Genomic DNA, 21829 nt, shown 5'->3' with positions numbered 1-21829 from the left:
ACTATTGACACTGAAGTGGGGAGGCAAGGAGCATTTTGCCATTCATATCCACAGAGCCAGAATTTTACTCAGTGCCTTAAATGAAAGTAAGATTAAACTTATACTGAAGGACTGCGGGGAAATATCTATGTTTTCTTCTCACCTAATAAATTCTCAACCACCTAAAAATAACTAAAAAGTCCTTTTTTATTATTCTCAAATCTGTTAACTGTAAGTTCTAACTCTGAAATATGAACACTGTTATTTAAGGAAGGTTGATTCTCAAATGCTTTTTCAAAAAAAGAAAAGAAAAGAACTGATTTACTTTTTGTTTAAATGACTTGAATTTCTCCAAAGTGTTTTGGAACAGATCATCCTGACATAATTAGGTTTCCATATGGCAAAAGTGACTTTTGTTGACATAGTAGACTATAGCCACAGTTACTCTAAAACAGCAGTGCACACAATTGCTCCTATCAAATATCACCCAAAAACAGTTCCCCAGTTACACTCCTTTTACAATCCTGACTTGTTGATGTGCATGCAGGAGGTTTAATGCAGGATGTGAAAGTGTGAGTGAAACAGATGATGTCAGCCTGGAAAAATGTGGTCAGGTTTGCTTCGGGACCCCAAGAGGGGCTCTGGCTCTATGAAATCACATGGAAAAAGAAATAGATTGATATAATTTTTCCAAAAGAGGTTCCATAATTTTGCTTTTAAAATGTTTGCTTTGGGGAGACTCGAAGCATATTTTAAGATCTCTCGGAAAGAGAAGCTACCCTTTCTTTATTTCACTTTGAAATTCCTGTGAATAAGTAAGCCCTAAAACAGTGGGGGCTGCAGTCAGCCAGGCTGCTTATCGGAAAAGGATCCCAACAGTTTGACTCACCCAGGTTATCAAAATATGATAGCTAATATTTTCTTGGTGTTGCAGCAATCATTCATACCTGCTATCATTCACTGGTTATAGAAAATGGAGTTTCAGGTTTTCCTTACTATGCCTAAAGAAGCTATCATTTCCATTCTCTTCCCCACCCCCCAGCTGATCTACACATACAGTAGAATCAAACAGAAGAGCTTTTCTTGAACCATTTCACTTCAGATTGTAGGTGCCAGAATCCCATCTTTAAACACCAACCCAAAGAGGATGCGGAGGAGGGAGGAACTGACATAGAAAGCTTTACATGTCAGGGAGGTGGTAGCTCCTGCCAAACACACTGTTCTTCATACAGAGAGGAGCTTGATTACATGGGGGAGAAGTCAAACATAAGACCTACAGTTCAGGGGAAACTGCATCATGTCTAGCTTTGGAACTCTAGTATTATTGCTTGAGACTTAAAGATGTTAAAAAGAAATGAATAAAGGAGAGGGCAAAATATAGGGAGGCAAAACGTGGATGGACCCAACAAGGTCAAGGTTTGTATGGACAAGGTTTGAGAAAACAGTCCCAGGGAATTTAGTCATGCCCAGTATGATGCTGCCCCTGCAAAAAAAATAAAAATAAATCCTGTCTAAAAGGAAGCTTAAGTTACCCAGTGCGATCCTAAAACATCCCACTTCAGAATGAAGTCCCATTTGGACATTGGAACTTACTTCCAGCTGACTGATTGCAGCCTTCAATGGATATGCTTTCCTGAAGCTCCCACAATGAAACCCTGCAGGGGCCTTATGTAGATGCCGGCTCTCCCATTAGGTAAGGTGAGTCCCTTGACTCAGGCACTGGACTGGGAGAGGGGGCAGGTTAGTGGCCCATCCACTATTGCTGCCACCCACCCAAGTGCCAGCTGCACCTTGCTTGTCATTGCTGTGGCATGGTCTCTATGAAAACCTTTTTTTAAATAGTAATGCTATGTTTGATTGGGAGAGGGTTACCAGACAAAAAAATCTATGGCTATGTAAAGAAATGCATGCAAAAATTTATATATCAGATGTGACATTTGCCTTAAATTGCAGCTTGTTAGGATGACTGTGACATGTTCTGTGTGGAATTGCCTTTGAGGAGCATGCAGAAGTTTCTGCTGGTTCGGAATGTGGCAGCGAGTCTGTTAACTTGGGATGGCTATAGGGAGAATGCAAGTCCCATGTTAAAACAGCTTCAGTCCATTTCTGGGTAGTTCTGGCTGTGATCTACAAAGCCTGATGACATAACTTGGCTCCAGATTATCTGAAAGGCTCTGTTCTCCCGTATGAACCTGGTTGGGTTTAAAGATCTTTGGGAGAGACCTTTCTTTCAGTGCTGTCAACATCTGATGAACGTTTGGTTGGAACTCATAAAGGGCCTTCCCAGTGGTTCCTCTCAGCCCAATGTATGACAAAACAGCCACATGCCCTACTTTGCAGCTCCATTTGAAGGGCTATCAGAAGACAGTTCTTTGTTTCAGTAATTGAGAACATGTAGTCCTTCAGATGTTGTTGAACTCCAAGCCCCATCAGCCAAGCCAGCAAGGTCAATGGTCAGTGAATAGACAACTGTAGTCCAAAAGGCAACAGGTTTCTGTTCTCTGTTTGAGGGAGTCCTCTATTGGATGGCCTATCTGGTTTAAAAACAACAAACACTGAGCCTGTACATCTGGCTGTACATCTGGCTAGAAGGTTGGTGGTTTGAGCCCACCCAGGGACAGCTGTGTGCAGGATTCCTGCATTGCAGGGGATTGGACTAGATGGCCCATGGGGTCCCTTCCGATTCTACAATTATATGAACATCTATGAACCATAAGAAGGGACAGCAGAGGCCTTGAAGCTGCTTATCTTAGCTCCTGGAGAGCAGGCTGAGCAAGCAAACAGGTGACCTTGTCAGAGTCTGCCCCATTGCAATAAGACGCATTGTATTTCTTTTTAAATAAATACAGCTCTACATATACAATAGCCCTATCCTCTTTAGTCCTCTTTTTTAGGGTGTTGCATAAGTGCATAGCCATAGACACATTGTACCTCTTTGAGGGAAAACACCTGAGTACTGGCTTATTTACAAAGTACACCATATGAAAGAGAAGGCTTCCCCAAGTTCCATCTTTATGTGAAGCTACAGTCTAGGCAGGACCCAGAACTGAATTTTCACTGTTATGACACTTCAGTGTTGAAACGCCCTCCATAAATGGGGCCTGGCTAATTCTTTCAGACATCTGGTAAAAACATTTTGATTATTTGGCATTTGGGATATATGACCTTTTACTGCCCTTAGCAGTTGTAAATGTAGCATTATATTCATTTGTATTTTTAAATTTACCTTTTCTTAAAATTGTGAGCCATCTTTAGCAGCAAGTTGCTTGGCAAAGCAATTAACACATTTTAAGAATAAATGAAGATAGGGGACAACATTGCAGCTGCACAATAAACCTTGTACAGGCCTTGGTGGTTTTCTGCCCAACTGAGATATATCTCAACTGCATTTTTAATTTCCCCTAAGGCATCTGGTTCCTTATCAGACTTCCCATAGGCATATGGTTGGCAACTGCGAAACGATGCTAGACAAGATGGGTCTTCAGCCTGACCTAGCAGGGCTCTTTGCATGATCAACCTCTTTGCCTCTAGTTTCAATGACAATACAGCACTATCCTAGAGCAGGCAGGTCCAACAGGTACATCGTGATCTACCAGTAGATCACTGGTAGATTGCTGGCTCCCCCCTGAGAAGCTCAACAAGTTTGGCTCCCCTAAAAAAGCTCTATATTTTTGCCCTGCACCCCCCCAAACCAGGGCTTTCCTCCTCCTTAAAAAAGCTTAACACCCCTGACCTGAACTTCTAAAAACCAGGCCTTCCTCCTTCCTAAAAAAAGCTCAACAACTTTGACCTGAACCCCCCAAAACAGGGATTTCCTTCCTAAGAAAAGCTCAACAACTTTGACTTGAACCCCCCAAAAGGGGATAAATCACTGTCAGTCTTTAACTCTGTGAGTAAATTGCCGTCTCTTGGGAGTTGGCCACCCCTGTCCTAGAGACATATGATAGGTGGAATGGGCGATAGACTTGCAACAGTGAAGGTAACTAATTTGCTTATTCATTATAAGTTTATTGCCACTGCTCACAGCAGAGCGCAACAATGAAAAAAAAGAAAAGAAAATGGCACATAATTATCAATATGTCCAATTATACAGAATCATAACACTATTAAAATAACAGCAGTGCCTAAAAATAAATCATATTTATACATTTGCTTCGGTTGAAGCCCTCAAAAGAATTCAGCTAGATATGTGCTTCAATCCTTCAGCGCCAAAGAGAGAGCACTCAGTCTCAAAAAATTAATGAGTGCTTACATAAAGCAAAACAAAAGCAGCAGGTCTTGAAGTGGTAGGTTATCAAGTTGGGATGGGCATTTGGGATGGGATGTTCATAAGCAACAAGCGGCTCAGTCTGAGGAGTCAGTCCTGAGGTAGAATCTTTCTAAGACCATAAAGAACCCAATTGACTCCAGTTACCTGATCCTTCCTGAATTTGTAGCTGCAATAGGTATATGCATGGTGATGATGATGTAGCACAGTAGAGTAACTGCTTTACCTAGCAAGCTGCAATGGCCACCTGTGTCCTGCTACTGAGATCCCTGGTTTGAAATGCCAATCATCTTCCAAAAAGCCTCCAGAATAGTACAAGAGGCATCAAATTGAGCCAAAGCATCCCTCTTTGACTTCAAGAAGAATGTTGCTCTAAATCAGTGGTTCCCAACCGGGGGCCATATTCCAAGGGGCTAGAGGGGCACAGAGGGAAGTGAGAAGTGAAGGGTGGAATCAGGTAAGTGGGGTGGTGCGGTGGCAATTGGCAGGACTGGGCGAGCCAGAGCTGCTTGATGCTGCTGCCAGTGCTGGGCGTGGTGGTAGCCTGGGCTTGACTCTGCAAGGCACTGCAGCGCCTAGTAGATCAGGGCCTTCGGATGTTGTCGAGGGGTGCAGAGCCCATTGGCAACGTTGACCTGGCTCTGCAAGGTGTGGGGTGAAATTCTCTTTCCCCCCCCAGCGCATAGTCAAGCGGGGTTGTCTGGTGCTGCTGACTTGCATCTAGTAAATAACTGTCTACTCAGAAGTAAGTCGCACTAGTTCAGTGGGCCTTCCTCCCAGGTAAGGATGTGTTTTATCTAGACAGCCAGGGCTCCTCCAGATGACGGAATCTTTTTGCACCAGGTCAGTGAGGACCACTTGCTTTTTAAAATTCTCCCATATATACAGAACTCCCTCTGCACCTTTTGGACTTTTTCTGTTGGTTTCCTCCCTCTGTGTCAAATAATGAGTCAAATAAGTGTTGTTTACTTTTTATAACACATGAAGAAAGATGGTTCTCCCTCTGGAGGTTCTGGGCTCTCCTTCCTTGGAGGTTTCTAATGCTTTAGCTGAGTTTCCTACATTTCAGAGGGTTGCACTAGAAAGATGATCTTTGGGGTCCCTTGCAACTTCATGAGTCTATGTCTTTCTGCTTCAACAATATTTCATTCTGTTCCTATCATTTTATGCAATTGTATTTTGTATAAATTATAAACATTATAAATAAAATCTGTTCTATTTACATACAAAACATTCAAATAAGCTACTTTTCTACCAGTAGGACGGAGAGGCATGGGCATAGCCAGGATTTTTGTTAGGGGGCAGGCTTTTGTTGGGGGGGGGAAGAACCTCAAATATTTATTGATTTGTATTGATTTTTACTTATGGGTGGCAGCCCCTCCTTGACTACACCTGGGGGGGGGGCACAGGAAGGAAACAAGATCGGAAGGGGGCCATGGTTGGAAAACATTGGGAAACACTGCTCTAAATCAATACAAAAAATTCCTTCCAGCAGTACCTTAGAGACCAACTAAGTTTGTCATTGGTATGAGCTTTCGTGTGCATGCACACGTCTTCACCAAGTTCAGCCTTGAAAGCAGAGTCTGCACACTTTTCAAACAAAAACCAACAACGCTTCAAGCTATTATAGTAAACCAGGGATGGCAAAAGTGGCCTGAGTGGTGTTGGACCCCAGCCCCAGCCAGCATGACCAATGGTCAGAGATGGTGGCAGAAGTACAGTAAGTAGGTTCCCTTCCCTTCTGTAAACCTTTGGTCTCAAACTGATGGATTGTGACCTTCAGCTGGTTTCTTCCCTGATCTATGGTGGATTATGCCAGAGTTTGTAGGTGTTAAAGACATTTGAATGAAATTCTAAGGATAAAATTAGAAGATTGTAGAGGAAAGAGGGAGAAGATAGAAAGATGAAAGGGTCTCATATTGCAACCTGGCGTTAAAGGTGGGGGTCTTCTGTCTGAAAAGTTTGAAAGACTACTTGCATGTATGGTAGAGAACAACCATCAATTATGCTAACTTCCCCAAATAATGAACAAGGTTATTATTTGGAAAGTACCAACATCTTACCATTAAAGAATAATGCAGACAGCTCCATGCTGCAATATGAGTAATAAATGTAAAAATCCGTGCAAATTCCAAGCAGCAGTCAGGACCACATGGAATGTGTTGTCATATTCAACTTATCTCGTCTCCTTTTGTTTCTCCCTGCTTCTTAATGGCCAGACTCATGCTATGCAGTTCTTCAAAATGTTCCATTTCCCCCTTAACTCTTCTGCAAAATTAGTTCCAAATGGTCCTTTACCTTTTATGAGCCAAGTGTCAAGCGAATACCCCAGGATAGCAATTTAGATAATCTAAAGAAAGAATTTCCTTTAAAAAAATGTAATATTGCCTTTGCTGTCATTTTTCAGACTGACAGATGTTCAGAGATGTTGATGCTGTCACCCAAAATGTTCACAAGGGATTTCATCCATGAATTCCTGAAGTTAAGTTTGACACGCCTCTGAAAATGTTTCATTTTTGCCTCTGCGATAAAGATTCTAATTTTTTTCTGTAACTCTTCCAATCAGAAACCACAAAGAAGCTGCTGAGATTTTGGGAATTCAAAGCTGGATAAAGGGGTTTTTTATATACATACATAAAAAAAAATGGCTCCATGATTTGAAAAACATGTTGGAATGTTAACAGACAGAGCCAAATTTTCAAACTGGCCTTAACTCGGTGTCTGAAATTCTGAAGGTCAGCTTCTCTGTGCACACTCATCATGCCTAGAAAGCTGTGATTGTTTGTAGCATGAACACGTATGCTACAACAAGCAATTGTCTTTCTCCCTCTCCTGTTGTCTGGCTAGTTTGGTTCTGTTCTGATCCTGTTGTAGATTTGTACAGCTCATCTGCTTGGGATTGTTGTGTTGGGAGAGGCACCAACATACCTTCCTGTTTTCTCCAGTGGGGCAAGCAGCACTTTCAGAGGTGATATGATTTTCATCAGAGAAACAGGAAAGGGGGATGCATTAACCTACATACCTATATAGAGAGAAATGAAGGTTGATCATGAATTCCCTGATATCCACATCTGATTTGGCCCATAGACTCATCTATTTCCCCCAGACTTGTAAAAGATTGATTGACATGTACCAGTCAGATTAGAACGAGCCACAAGGCAGGTACATACAGCGGCGGAGCTTCATGCTCCACCACCGGGGCCGGAGAGCAGGTGCGCTGCTCCCAGTGACGGGGCACGCATTTGGGGGCAGGGTGCACCATGCGCAGTGACATGGGGCGCGTTTGGGGGTGGGGCGCACATTTTAGGGGCGGGGCAGTGCAGTCAGCGGTGATGGTGCCCCTGGGATCACGTCACTCGGGGCGCACCGCCACCACCTTCCTACGCCCCTGGGTAGACACAATGCTAGAGGTTCCTTTTGGGAGTCTGCCATACCAAATCCAGAGGGTGGGTGGTTGCCTCCTTCAACCTAATGGTAGGGCTGGCCCTGAATGTATCGCAAGTATAAATGCAAAACTAAGCAAGTGAACCCCATCAAGGTTATATTCTGGAATGCTCTATCTAGCCTAAGTTCTCCCCAATATCTGGTTTTTTAATTAAAATTCAAAATTACACTAGCTCGTCAGAGCTAATGTAGCTAGGTGCATCTGTTCCTAAGATCTACTGATCAGTTGTTTAATGGCATGCATAATTTCGAAGGAATTTCTATAAACCAAAGCATACTCATGCATTTATGCCCAGAAGCTGTAACATCATCCAGTAATGTAGGTTCCCTGCGCTCCCATGCAATCTCCCATTACAACACACTAAGCAGTTATAAAGCTATCCAAGTGATTTTAAAGCACTTTTAAGAAATAATATGACAGTGATGTATTATCATGTCTCTAGTACAAATGGGAATGCAAACTCCTTCTATTGACAATTAAAGCAATATATCTCTCTTTCCCTCTTAATATAGAACAGATCATTCCACTCCACAAGTGTCTGGGATGGTGAGGTGATAAATCATGGAGAAAATGAAGTACTTCTAGGATTTCATGGAGCAATATTACTTATGTATCTTTAGAAGAGTCACGAAAGCCTGGAATCAGTTAGCACAGAGCTTTGGTCAAAGGTATACGGTAGGTTGCGGCCAAGTAACACTTCACCCATCATCATCACAACCTAACTATTCTTACAACAGCAGTATCAGTGGAGCTGCTTCCCCATGAAACAAATGGTATTGCCCACCTCTCAAAACATGGGAAGGAAGGAACCACATGAGAAGGGTGAGATCATGCAAAGGGGACTGGATCTAGGCTGGATGAGAGTCTGGATCAGGGAAATAGCATAAGTGTGATTCTTTCCCCCATGCAATCCTGAATGGTTAGTTCCAAAAGGTCAAGGGAAGACTTCCATCTGGTCTCAAGACATTTATGCTGTGGGATCCCACAGGGTTCCATTTTATCGCCCTGCTGCTCAACATCTACTATGAAGCTATTGAGTGAGGTCATCTAAGGAAATCAGGATGAGGTATCACCAAGGCTCACATGAAACCCAACTCTACTTGTTTTTCATCAGATGATATGGTGGAAGTGCCAAAGCAGTGCTTGAGGGAAAAGAGCCAAAGAAGTGCAACTCAATCTAGGAAAGACATAAGTGCTGTGGAGGAACTGCTCATGAGTTGAAAGCATCTGCTCATGAGTTGAAGTTCAAACTTTCTCAATGGGGAACATCCAAAAGGAGCAAGTTTACAGTTTGCAAGGTTACATTAGAATGAGCTTTGTTACAGGAGGTACAAGTGGCCTCTATGGGGCTTTTCAGAAGTTTGGGGTGATGTCCAAACTGCATTCCTTTGAAAGACCATCGCAGGATCAGGATCTCCTATATTCATAGTCATAGGCTCCTCTCCCGAAGCCCCAGCCACTCCAGATACATGGTATAGACACTTGGTGCTGTCTATACCAGGGGCAGCCTTTGCAGAGCGTTCCATTATAATTCCCATCAGCATCAACCAATCTGGTCCATGGTCTGGGATGATGGGAACTCTAGTCCAGAAACATTTGGAGGGCACTACGTTTGCTGCTCTGGCTCTATATCGAATATAGCAATAAATCTCCAGGATCTTGACCAGGATCTTTCCCAGGGCCGGCTTTAGGTAGACGCTCGGTGGCGCAGTGTGTCAGGGCGCCGGGCCGGTAGGCTGGGCGCCGCACGGCAAAGCTGCACGGAAGCCATGCTACACCCTGCGAGGGCGGGGGCGCCGGAGCGATCTCCACCCCTCAGCACCAGGGCGCGCGACCTGCTCGAGACTGCCCTGCTCTTTCCCTGCCTTACCTGGCAATAACAGGGATTGAACTTGGATCCTTCTGCATGCAAAATGGGTGTGCTACATGTGTCCTTCTCTTTGCATGTTCTGCACCATGGAGTGATGTTTGATACCACACTCAAAGCACTTACCTTGTATATACTTGTGCATTTCTTGCCACTTATCAGGTTTCTGCCACTCACTAACTACAGATAGCTACTTGGATGCAAGACCTAGTTGCTGTTGCAGATGAAGTCTATTTCATTCTGCCTGCTCTAAATTAGGTACCGATTTGTTAGAGTCTCTGAAACATGGGTGTAAGATATTGTTGACAGCCCGGACAAGGATACTAGTGATCCTCTCCCAAGCAGCTTTATAGTCATGTGAAAATAATCCTGTCCAGATGGATTAACACATGTTAACACAGGGTTACATCTTCCCAATTCAAACCATACATTAGCAGCAAAGCAGTAAAATAAAAAGTATACAAGATCTACCATGCGTACGCTCAATGCTTCTGAGAAAGGCAAAAGAGACAAGGCTTTCATGATAGTGCTAAGAATGAAAAAGTTCAAGTACCCAAAAATATAATAAAAAACTACCAAAACAAAATCCAGTAGCACAAAGCAGAGTTAGATTTTTAAAAATCCCTTTAGTATAAACTGAATATATCTTTCAGTTAAATGGACCAGAGCAGCATGATCATTAAGCCATGCAATATATTCATAACACTTCAAGTATAACAAACAGCAATTTCTAAAAATTGACTGTACAGTTTGAGTACTTCAGTTTGAGTACTTTCAGTTTAAGTACTCCGCGGACCCGTCTGGAACGGATTAATCCACTTTCCATTACTTTCAATGGGAAAGTTCGCTTCAGGTTAAGTATGCTTCAGGTTAAGTACAGACTTCCAGAACCAATTACACCCATACTTTGGGTTAAGTACACTTCAGGTTGAGTACTCCGCGGACCCGTCTGGAACAGATTAATCCACTTTCCATTACTTTCAATGGGAAAGTTCACTTCAGGTTAAGTATGCTTCAGGTTAAGTATAGACTTCCAGAACCAATTACACCCATACTTTGGGTTAAGTACGCTTCAGGTTGAGTACTCCGCGGACCCGTCTGGAACAGATTAATCCACTTTCCATTACTTTCAATGGGAAAGTTCGTTTCAGGTTAAGTACGGACTTCCAGAACCAATTACACTCATACTTCGGGTTAAGTACGCTTCAGGTTGAGTACTCCGCGGACCCGTCTGGAACAGATTAATCCACTTTCCATTACTTTCAATGGGAAAGTTCACTTCAGGTTAAGTATGCTTCAGGTTAAGTATAGACTTCCAGAACCAATTACACCCATACTTTGGGTTAAGTACGCTTCAGGTTGAGTACTCCGCGGACCCGTCTGGAACAGATTAATCCACTTTCCATTACTTTCAATGGGAAAGTTCACTTCAGGTTAAGTACGGACTTCCAGAACCAATTACACTCATACTTCGGGTTAAGTACGCTTCAGGTTGAGTACTCCGCGGACCCGTCTGGAACAGATTAATCCACTTTCCATTACTTTCAATGGGAAAGTTCGCTTCAGGTTAAGTACAGACTTCCGGAACCAATTGTGTACTTAAACCGAGGTACCACTGTATAGCCAACAAGTTCAACAAAATAAAAACAAAACCCCAACAGCAGGAAAGGCAAAGGATCTTACACATCAAAAGAGGGAGCAATGAAACTATAAACTTCACATTAAAAGCCCATCAAAATAAACGTGTTCTCAGTATCTTAAAGATGTAAAAAGAGGAAGCCTTAATCCTGATGCACCTGAATTTGGAATGCATTCCAGAGTTCCAGGACCATCACATAAAAGGCCATGCTCTCTTGCACTTGGAACAAGGCATCCAGCAATGATTTCATTCCAGCACTGGTTCATTTGGGAGCGAGGGGTCCCTAAGGTAATCTGATAGATTATACATGGTGTGGAGAAAGTGGATACGGAAAAGTTTTTTTCCTTGTCACACGATGCTAGAACTTGAAGCCATCCAATGAATCTAAATGTTGGAAGATTCACAATGGATGAAAGAAAATACTTCTCCATGCAGCACAGAGTTAAACTATGGAATTTGCTGCCACAAGATGCAGTGACGGCCACCAGGTTGGATGGCTTTAGAAAAGGACTAGACAAATTCATGGAGGATAAGGCTTTAGATGACTATGTTCTACCTCTACTGTCAGACACATAACAGTTTTGGGGAATTTTAAGTGAAGGGAGCACTGTTGTGCTCAGGTGCTTTTTTGGGGGGGGGGGGTTCCCCATAGGCATAAGGGGGAGCCCTGATCCAGCAGGGCTTTTCAGACATTCTTATCCTGAGCCATTTAAGTATTTAAATGGTAGAACCAGCACTTTGGATTAAACCAGGAAGCCAACAAAGCTGATATATATAAAAAGAACAGACAGAAGTCTGGCCACCACATTTTGGACCAGTTGAAGCTTCTGGACTCTTCAAAGGCAGCTTCACATAAAGGACATTAATCCAGTCAGGAGGTAAGTGAAGCATGGATTATACTTTCTCAGACAATATGAGCCAAAATGTAAATACTGGCCCTGATCTAAGTCTAGTTATGCTTTGTTTGTGATACAAATCCATTCTACGTCAAATGCATCTTTGAAGTCAGTAGGAACTTGATGAGTATTGCAGTGTGCATTCATATCCAGATATACAACTTCATCAGCAAATCTCTCTTTTTGGGGGGGGGGTAGTTTTTACTCAGCCATGCAAGAAAGCACATGCTCAAATGCATTATTTTCGGTGTGCATATTCTAGATATGAGCCCACGTTCATTGAAGCCTGCTGAGCTCCCAAGACAAAAGTGACATCAAATCAGACACTTGTATGTTCAATTGGTCCCAAATGTGGTGGCCAGGCTTTTGAATGGTGCTTGCAGGCCATGTAACTTCTACTTCACCTACACCTATGAAATGTGTGGCTGAAACTTTCCCAAAGAAAACTTGTATGCTAGTCAAGACCTATGCTGCAGGGCTATTATTAAGTACAATCTAAATTGAATTCAAGCTGAGAATGGAGCGCCAATTCAAACTTGCGGGCACTTTTGGTAGCACACCTTTAACGTGACTAAATCTGCCCACAATAATGGCAGGTTGCCTATTTGAAGTATTCCAAAAATTTAAATATCCTTCCATGATGAGGAGGTAAAGGGGTTCTGGCTTAGCTTGTTCCTTACAGCATAGATTTATTACATGGAGGAAGATTTTTTTTGATGTGAAAGAGCATTTAAAAATAACTATTAATTTCTGTTCCTGGGACACCCTGCAAATGTATGTCCTTTTCTCTCCCCACAAAAAATTGACACCACAGCTAGTTAAAAACAGCTGTGGGCCTTGGAAGGTACTGCTGCTGACAGGTACAGTTCCAGTGTTATCTATCTACAATTTTGCCTTCCTCTGCTAGTTGTATTCGCTGGCTGAATGTGCTTTCCTGTGTTTGTCTGTGACAGGGCCACTCAATGGTGCTGGTCCTCATTCAGGGCATATTTGGTTCCCTCATTGCACCCCCTGTCCACATTGCATCCACGATCTCATCCCCCCACAGGAGTGGTTGGTGGGGCAGGACTACTCACCTGGCCTCCCATCACCGTCGCCAACGTGGTGTAACAGGAGGGTGAGGAGGAGGCAAGGCAACGGCAAGGTCAGAATGGTGCAAACCACTAGCATATACACCAGATTGCTTCTACCAGTGTGTTTGCGCCATGCCAACCTTGCTGCTACCTCACCTCCCCACCCTTGTCACTACACCACAGCAACAGCAATAATGGGAGGTCAGATAAGCAGTTTCACCCTTCCAATCACTACTGTCCTCCCATGCCTCTGAGATGAGACTGTCATCTGAGAGAACTGTGCCATTTGAGTGCCTACATATTAAAACTGCTCTTAAATGCCCATTTTGAGAGATACAAAACTGTCCCATCTTCTGTTTGATATGCTTTTATTTCAGTATTACCCATTCATAGTCACGCCGGAATGGCAATCCCTCTTTAGAGAGAGCTGGAAGAATGCCCTGAATATTATCCTGATAACTATTAACACACGTGTTATTTGAGTTTACTTTAAATCTGGGGAAAAAGTTGCTTTAATAATTCCAAGGTAATGTGGGCTCTGTGCATACCACACATGCCTCGGCGTTTTAAATTTGTTTGTACAGCTGCAAAATTCTCAAATTAACTATCTGTCAGGAGAAGTAAAATATGGCCTGGAGAGCAAGGAGATGAAATCCAAGCCACTGGGAGAAAATTACAAAATGGACTCCTGCAATATGAATCACTTTTTTACAGAATCACACTTGCTATAATAATAAACCTGCAGTTTTGGGGGCAGTAGGTCATTAGCCATAACATGGGTAGAACCAGCCATTTACTACTATACAAATCCCCAGCATTTATTAACATAACTGTCACTGAATCTCCCTGTCTCTTAAATCTGCTGGAATATAAATTTAGTCATAATGCAAATACCACATGGCGTCCCACAGGTAGGTTTCACAGGCAGGGGGAAAATGGAATCAGGCCCTTCAGAAATGATCGCTATATTCCTCCGTATCCACTCTACTGTTAAATCCTCATCTAGGTTGGAATGATTACATTTTCTTTATGCTGTTTTAATGGTTCTAAAAAATCCACGCACAGAGGTATTATTTGTTGCTTTTTGGTAGGGTTGAGAAGCGCTGGGAAGGGACATTCCTTGGCTATGTTTTGCAATTATTTTCATGTTGGTGAACTGAAGAGCCCTTTTAAGAGTTGAATGGCTAAACTGAAATGTCAGCCACTTAGCTGTCCAACATCCCCAGCCCTGAACCTATCTTAGTTATTAGTAAGTCCCATGAAAGTTTTCAACTTTCTTCAAGCAAGTGGGGTGCTGATGAAATGGAGGGCCCCATCTCTGCAAGGGATGAGTGAATCTGTCAATTTTAGTTTCTCTCAGTTATTTATTTTTCCAATCTTAAATTCAGTTATCCACATTTCTACATCAGTTTGCATTTTAAAAAAAAGTTATCAGGAAAATTCATCAGGATATTTGTGCACATTTTTCTTGATAGACGTATCTTTGCAAGCAATTCCCCCTAATATAATGCATTTTTGTATGTGACTTTCACTAATTTATTGATTTACGTGTATATGCACACTTTGCCCTGCAATGTGCATTTCTGTGCACCTTACCTGGCTACAGAACTGCACTGCAAAATTTAGAGAAGGATAGCTGCATTTCAGGTCCTAGGCTATTTCAGGGAGGGTGAATTAAGTATCTTTCCCTTTAAATGCAAACTGAATTTAAATTTCAGTGATCAAGGTGGAGCATAAGCAATCAGGCTATTCTTCAAGGAGTTTGAGGTCTTGTTATTTCAGGCTTTGAAATACCAGTAGCAGATCAGCAACCAGCGCAGCTCTTTCAGCTCAAGGGACACCTTGCCAGTAGCCTGCTCTTGTGATATTTAGGACAGCCTTAATTATCAAAGTTTTAGAAACAGTGAACAATCGAGGCTTTAAGGATCAGTCTACATGCTACTGGTTCAGCTACTGTAACCGCCTGCTTTGTGTCAGATCTGACTAGTTCATCTAGCTCAGTATTGTTGACTGTGATTTACAACTAGCAATGCTTTTTCAAGGCCTTAGGCAAATCTTTCACATTACCTGCTTACCTGACCCTTTAAAAAATAACATGGGGGAAGACTGGGATTAAAGCTGGGACCTTCCACTTAGAAGATTCAGAGCTGTGGTCCCTCCCCTGGAGATATGATATGTTCCATATGGAAGGTGCTTTAATCCCCCTCATCTGGGTGCATTAGCTTGCCATGTAGTTGAGGCCTTTGTTCCCCACGCTACTGCAAGTTACCCCCCCCCCCAAAAAAAGGAAAGGATTGTATGTAATATAATAATCATATAATAATAATTTATTATTTATACCCCGCCCATCTGGCTAGGTTTCCCCAGCCACTCTGGGTGGCTTCCAACAAAATATTTAAAATGCAATAAAACATCAGACATTAAAAACTTCCCTGAACAGGGCTGCCTTCAGATGTCTTCTAAAAGTCAGGTAGTTGTTTATTTCCTTGACATCTGATGGGAGGGCGTTCCATAGGGCAGACACCACTACCAAGAAGGCCCTCTGCCTGTAGCAAAAGTAGCAAATCAGTCCAGCTGCATGACTCATACCAGCACCCAAACAGTTGATGATAGCATTAGAATTAACTAGGGTTGCCAGACTCAATAGAGGACAGGACTTCTGTGCCTTTGATTGCCCTGCTCTCTTCTGAATCTGGAAACCTTAAAGAAACCTTGTTTAATTTCCAAGCAAAGGGTCTGCTGGTTTCTCTTTAAGGTTTCCAGACTCAAAAGAGAGCAGGGCAATTAAAGGCACAGAAGTCCTGTCCTCTATTGAGTCTGGCAACCCTACCCAGTACAGAGAACTCCGAGTTAAGAAAAAAGGCATTGTGGTGTCTGGCCTAAAAAATTTGGACACCAGTGACATGAAAAAACACAACTCTTGCGTGAACATACTTAAGAGGGGGGCTTGTATTTGAAAAATATCCCTTAATGTCTATCTAGAGAAGCAGCTCCAGGCACGTCTGCAGACAAAACCAAACATGTTCCACATGACTCATGGAAATTTCATGCCCCTAATGTGAACTCCCAGTTTCTCAGTTGTCCCAGATTGTTCACAATGGGACCCTTATAGTCTTGCTATCGGGGACTTTGCATACTGATGCTTCTGTGGAGACTCTTCCCTGTGCTTTCTACTATGGAGGCAGCAGTCCTCAAATTGAGTTTGACAGGACCAGTGCACTTTCTTGCATTCCATCAGTTTGAGAAGGGGATAATGATGCACCCCTACGCTGTCATGGCCTCTGAAAGCATGTCAGCAAGAAAGGAAATATGGAAAGGAAGCCTATTTTTCTCTCTCCTTTGCAATCAAAGATAGAGCCATACAGGACCACACTTAATGCCAGATGGTGCTTATCTGACTGATATCACCAGTACCTTATAGCATTAGTCACCCCAAGTGAGTCACTGCGAAGATGAAATATGAGTGTCACCAAAGCCCTCCATAACTTTGAAGATAACACTGTCTTCAGGAGGGCAAAATACCAGGTCTTCTGACCCTCTAGGGAACATCGTCAACATGATTTCAACTCTTGCAAAATGAATGTTCAGTTTCACTGGAATTGCCACTTTACCCTTCAGCAGTACCTTTGAATTGTTCTACGACAAGCAGAAACTCACCAAACGCAATCATTAGAAAAGCTCAACCTTTTGTTTCTGTTCAAAAGCACATGAACGCTGATTGACAAATAAGGAAGAGAAAATCCTATGTTTTGCTAATTTAATTTTTACTTTATTTTCAAGGAAATATAATGCCTTAAAATTTTATACTTCTGAAGGCAATGCTCATTTTTTGCTAGTTTGTCTCCTAAGAGATTACTATGTCTTTAAATCCAATTAACATTACCTTTGAAAATATTAATAATTGTGTTCCTTTGTTCTGAAAACAGCAATTTGGTTAAGGTAAATAGAGCTTGAGCATCTAATGCCTATTTATATTTTGGTTCTGAACACCTATATTAAAAACGCTGCCCCTTGAAAGCTCAACCACAGCATTTAGAAACAATAAATATCTATTCAAATATCATGTCAACACTGCAGCTGACTTGCCATGAAAATGAATTCCCTTTGGCTTCAGTCACACGCCACTGAGGTACACGCCAGCTTCCCACATGGTTGGCCTGATTATATGGTAAACACTCGTGCCAGCAATCCTTGTCTCCAAAGAACTGTGTCATAGGTATCACAGAACACAGGAAGTTGACCAGAAAGAGGCACCATCTCCACTCCAGATTTGTGTAGGGCAGGCATCCCCAAACTGTGGCCCTCCAGATGTTTTGGCCTACAACTCCCATGATCCCTAGCTAAGAGGACCAGTGGTCAGGGATGATGGGAATTGTAGTCCAAAACATCTGGAGGGCTGAAGTTTAGGGATGCCTGGTGTAGGGTTTACTGCTTAGCATTTTCTTCTCCTGAAGAGAAGGTTTAGGATCAGAGTTTTCCTCTCCTAGATGGGCTACACAGAGTCAGACCATTGGTCCATCTATCTTAGTGTGTCCACACCGACTAGAGATAGTTCTCCAGGATTTGAGACTAGGCTTTGTCCTGGCCCCACTGAGGCAATGCTTTAATTATCACTGCATTGATTTCTGATGGAACTGTTTTGGGGGTACCAGGTGCCCTGATTCACCATAACAGATACCTCTAGTCACATATACTGTGCGGTTCCTCTTTCTGATGCCAGGTACATGAAATGGCAGAATGAAGGGCTCTTGGGTTCACTGACAGTGACGATTCCCAAAATTAGTGCAATTTCATATCTCATTTTCCCAAGCTCTGCTTCCCACACCCTTTCTGTTTATGTGCTGAATCACATAACCTCCAGCATGGGAGCCTGCCGTCTTCATTCATCCCAGTAAATCTCACTGTGTGTTTCTTTCCCCGTATAATTAAAAGACATCTCCTCCCTGGCCTACTCATCAATGAGGAGCAGATACCCACCAATGAGATCCAATGTGCCTGCATAATAGCTTATTCTTTTGCATCCAAAGCTGTGCGACTTGGCCATACACAGAGAACTTCCATTACTTTTTTTTTTTTAAGGAATGCTTTTAGGAGGTTCAGCGGTAGTGCTTTAATTGATTGGAGGGGGGGATATAGAAAAGCCAGTGACTGACAGGGTATTTCTCAGGGAGAGTTTTTCCAGCCTTGACGCAGTATGCAGAAATCACCCATACTCCTTCAAGCTTATGAAAATACTGACTTGCAATATTCTCTCCCTGCTCTGGTCTTCTCATACACTGACAGCCGCCCCCTCACTCAGCTGCAGCCTGGCTGTTGTCTCCAGCACAGTTCCTCTGGCAGCTGTTTCACTTTTTGTATCAGCCCACACCTACCTACAAATATGAGTGCTTTATCTATTTTAATAGCAGCTGAAGTGTCTAAGAGGCCCAGCTGCCTGCCACAAAAAGCCATCTTTAAGGTAGCAGCTGGATGAAAGCCATACTATGCTTCTCAATCCCTGCACAGCCTCATGGCTCCATGACAGCACGTATATTATGAATGCGGCAGAGGCTAATGGTTCAGGGGGGTAATATGGAATCCATACTATGCCGAATTTCATGCACTCTTATTCTCGGATAACGTTCTTGGCTCCGAGGCCCACATTTTCCAGTTGTGGAGTCTGCTGCCTGAGACTTTCTACACAGGGAATTACAGTGTGAAACAGGGGGGTGGGGAGGGGATGCCTCCGTAACAATTGGCAACGACACAAAGGCCATTACGCTGCCATTTCTTTGCACTCTTACGCTACAGAATGTGAAATAACACACACACACACTGCATAGCTTTGGAGTGAGGTTTTCTAATCTCATTCACATGACTCCCACAGACCTCTGTGAAAGAAAGGGACTCTGTGAAATCCAAATGACTCCAGTGAAAAGGGAAATGTGAACTCAGCATTGTCATATTCCAGCATGGGGTGCAAAGTCCCAGGAGGGCAAGGTGAAGTCATTAAACTATGATGGACTTTGGTGTGTAACTCATCAATGCACTTCATTACTTTTTTCCCTATGATCAAAGGGCTTAGCAAGACTATAGCTCAAAAAATAGTGGCAGTCGGAAAGTGTCATTAGGCATAGCTTGACATGCAGTGAAGGAGATGCTACAGGAGGACCATAGCTCCATATATTTTTCATGTAGAAGCTTCTGTATTCAACTCCTTGCATTTCCATGTAAAAGGATCCCAGCAGCAGGTCTAGAAATTCTTAGAGAGATCCTCAGAGATCTGCTGCCTGTCAATTATTGGGTCTATGACCCATGGTCTGATTCAGTATAAAGGCATCATCAGCTGAAACTGATGGAAAGCACTCCCTGCCCCCAAGGCCCCCTGAGCCTCAAGTGACAGCAAGGGATCCAGAAGTATCCCCCAAGTTGCATACCCACTCCTTTAGAGGACGTGTAATCCCATCAATAGCAGACAAACCTCCCATCTGTCCGGTCTAGTGAGCCACCCACTAACTACACTTGGGGGGGGGGGGAGATGACAAAAAAGTATGCATCCCCTACCAGGTAACCAAAGATCCAAAAGAAGGAAAGAGGAAGGGGCAGCAGGCCTTGTTTTCGGGGGTGGGGACCACATTGGGTACTCTAGTGCTAAGGTGAACCACACCTGGGAATATTAGTAGCTCAATGAAAAAGTTAGATTTTCTTCAGTCTGAAAAAAAAAGATGGGAGGAACACAGGGGAAACACAGGATGGCTCTGATTTAATTCTAAGTTATGAAGATGCCCCATAAAAAAGGGAGTGGACGAAATGTTCACTAAATGTCTAGTGTGCAAATGACATTGTTTTTCAGCCCCTAAATTGTGTCTTGAAACTGAGTTGTGCCTTGACTAAGCTAAAGTTCTTTGTATCAATGCTGCCACGATCATTTTAGTGGGTGATGAGAGAGAAGAAGAAAGACAACGAATAAAGATAAAACATTAAAGGTGGGTCATTGTAGCTTACAAATATTGAAGGCTGTTAAACCTTTTAAAAGAAATGATTCTTCCTGCTGTCTCATGATTTAACCAACATTTACCTTCCCAATCTTGTTGACCTCAATGCAGTTTTCTTTAAATTTCTCCTGTAAAGTCTCCGCTAGCCGACAGAGCAAAGCCCCATTATCCAATTTCTCCATGAAGGTCTCAGCTGTTATTTCCTTTCCTGAAATTGAATAAAAATAACAGCATTCAGCATCAGCTTTGACAATTACCAATGTTCTGAGCAGATATGGTTATATTGCAATTTTAGTTTGTGCCAAATTATAGTTGCATCTTTAAAAGGAATCTGATGTCATATTATCAAAGTACATGGTCACCAGTTGTTGAAAATAAATTGTGGAGTTGTTTTTAGAATAAACCTCTGGTTATGGACCCAAAAGGTAAGTGGAGCAGGCACATTATTGTATTAATATTTTTTTGAAATATGTCTTCTCTCTATGTGAGCGAGCCATGATTATAGGATTATGAAATACTTGGGGTTGTGTAAGGTGAAGACTACCCTGCTTCCCTCTACTTCTCAATGTCTGCAGATAAAATGAAGAAAGTCAATGTGGTGGTGAGTTTTTTAAAGAAATCAATCATAATGAGTGGATAAACACGGAATTGGCTCCTTAATAAATAACAATGAGAAACTGCAATAATAAAAAAAGGAAAGGCAGGAAAATAACCAGGATGCAGCTAGGAAACCTTTGGCTGGAACATTGTCTGCACACTGCAAAGCCATTAACTGAATTACGACTAGTTTTCATGTGTGGAAGCAGAGTGCCAACGGGGGACAATATGAGACCATCAGTAGAATGAATTTCATAGTGCCCAAGCTCCTGGCACTATTTTTCAGTGGCAAATTGTGTGGAGAGGAGCTGTTACTAACAGCCATAGAATTTGCCTCGTCCATCTGTTTCATCATCATGATCATTTACACCTGCTCAAGAAGACTTTCTAAAAGATTTTACTGCAGAAGAAAATCGTACTTGCTTGAAAATGGTGAGGATATGAGAGAGAGAGAGAGAGAGAGAGAGAGAGAGAGAGAGAGAGAGAGAGAGAGAGAGAGAGAGAGAGAGAGAGAACCATTGATGAATTATTATGTATTCTGGGGAACGCTGCCAGAATGACTAAACCAACTAATGTTGTATGTGCCTGAGAAGACAGACTAATGTATTTTGTTTGCTTTCATTACCTGTCAAGAACAAAAAGCACAGAACTGAGGTGAGGCTTGGGATAAGGTTTTCTTTGTTTCAGTTTTCATAGCTTTATCCATTTCCATTATGCAACAGATGTCGGCAGCAGTTATGTGCAATAGCTTCCCTACAGAACCTATAGGCAGGATTCCTTCAGGTGTTCAAAATAACATGTAAGAGCTCAAATGGGCTAGGGAACATGGATGTGCCACTCCCAACCTTTGAGGAATGAGCACAGTTTAATACAGCTCCACACTTACCCCTGTTAAAGGGAACCCTAACCATTCAGGGCTCCTGATCAAATAAGGGATTCTGAATGTGTTTAGAATCTCCCTCTAGACCAGTCTGGGGAAGAAAGGGTGGGATCACTGAGGGCAGAGTTTGCATGCAGCCCAGGGCCGACTCTAGGTATAGTCCCGGTGGTGCGGGGTGCCAGGGCACCGGGTCGGCAGGCAGGGCGCTGCGC

The 21829-nt window shown here is 42.7% G+C and overlaps 1 protein-coding gene across 1 annotated transcript in view; it reads right to left on the bottom strand.

The window, feature by feature from the left end:
- GAS2 (growth arrest specific 2) overlaps nucleotides 1-21829 on the bottom strand; it is a 124835-nt gene that overhangs the window by 71289 nt on the left and 31717 nt on the right. The window contains exon 3 of the mRNA XM_035117548.2: nucleotides 20224-20348. Coding sequence (XP_034973439.1) covers nucleotides 20224-20348 — 125 coding nt within the window. The remainder of the gene's footprint in view (nucleotides 1-20223; nucleotides 20349-21829) is intronic.

The sequence above is a fragment of the Zootoca vivipara genome, chromosome 1, assembly GCF_963506605.1.
Source record: "Zootoca vivipara chromosome 1, rZooViv1.1, whole genome shotgun sequence".
NCBI classification, from domain to species: domain Eukaryota; kingdom Metazoa; phylum Chordata; class Lepidosauria; order Squamata; family Lacertidae; genus Zootoca; species Zootoca vivipara.
This window is presented reverse-complemented; position numbering and strand designations above follow the sequence as displayed.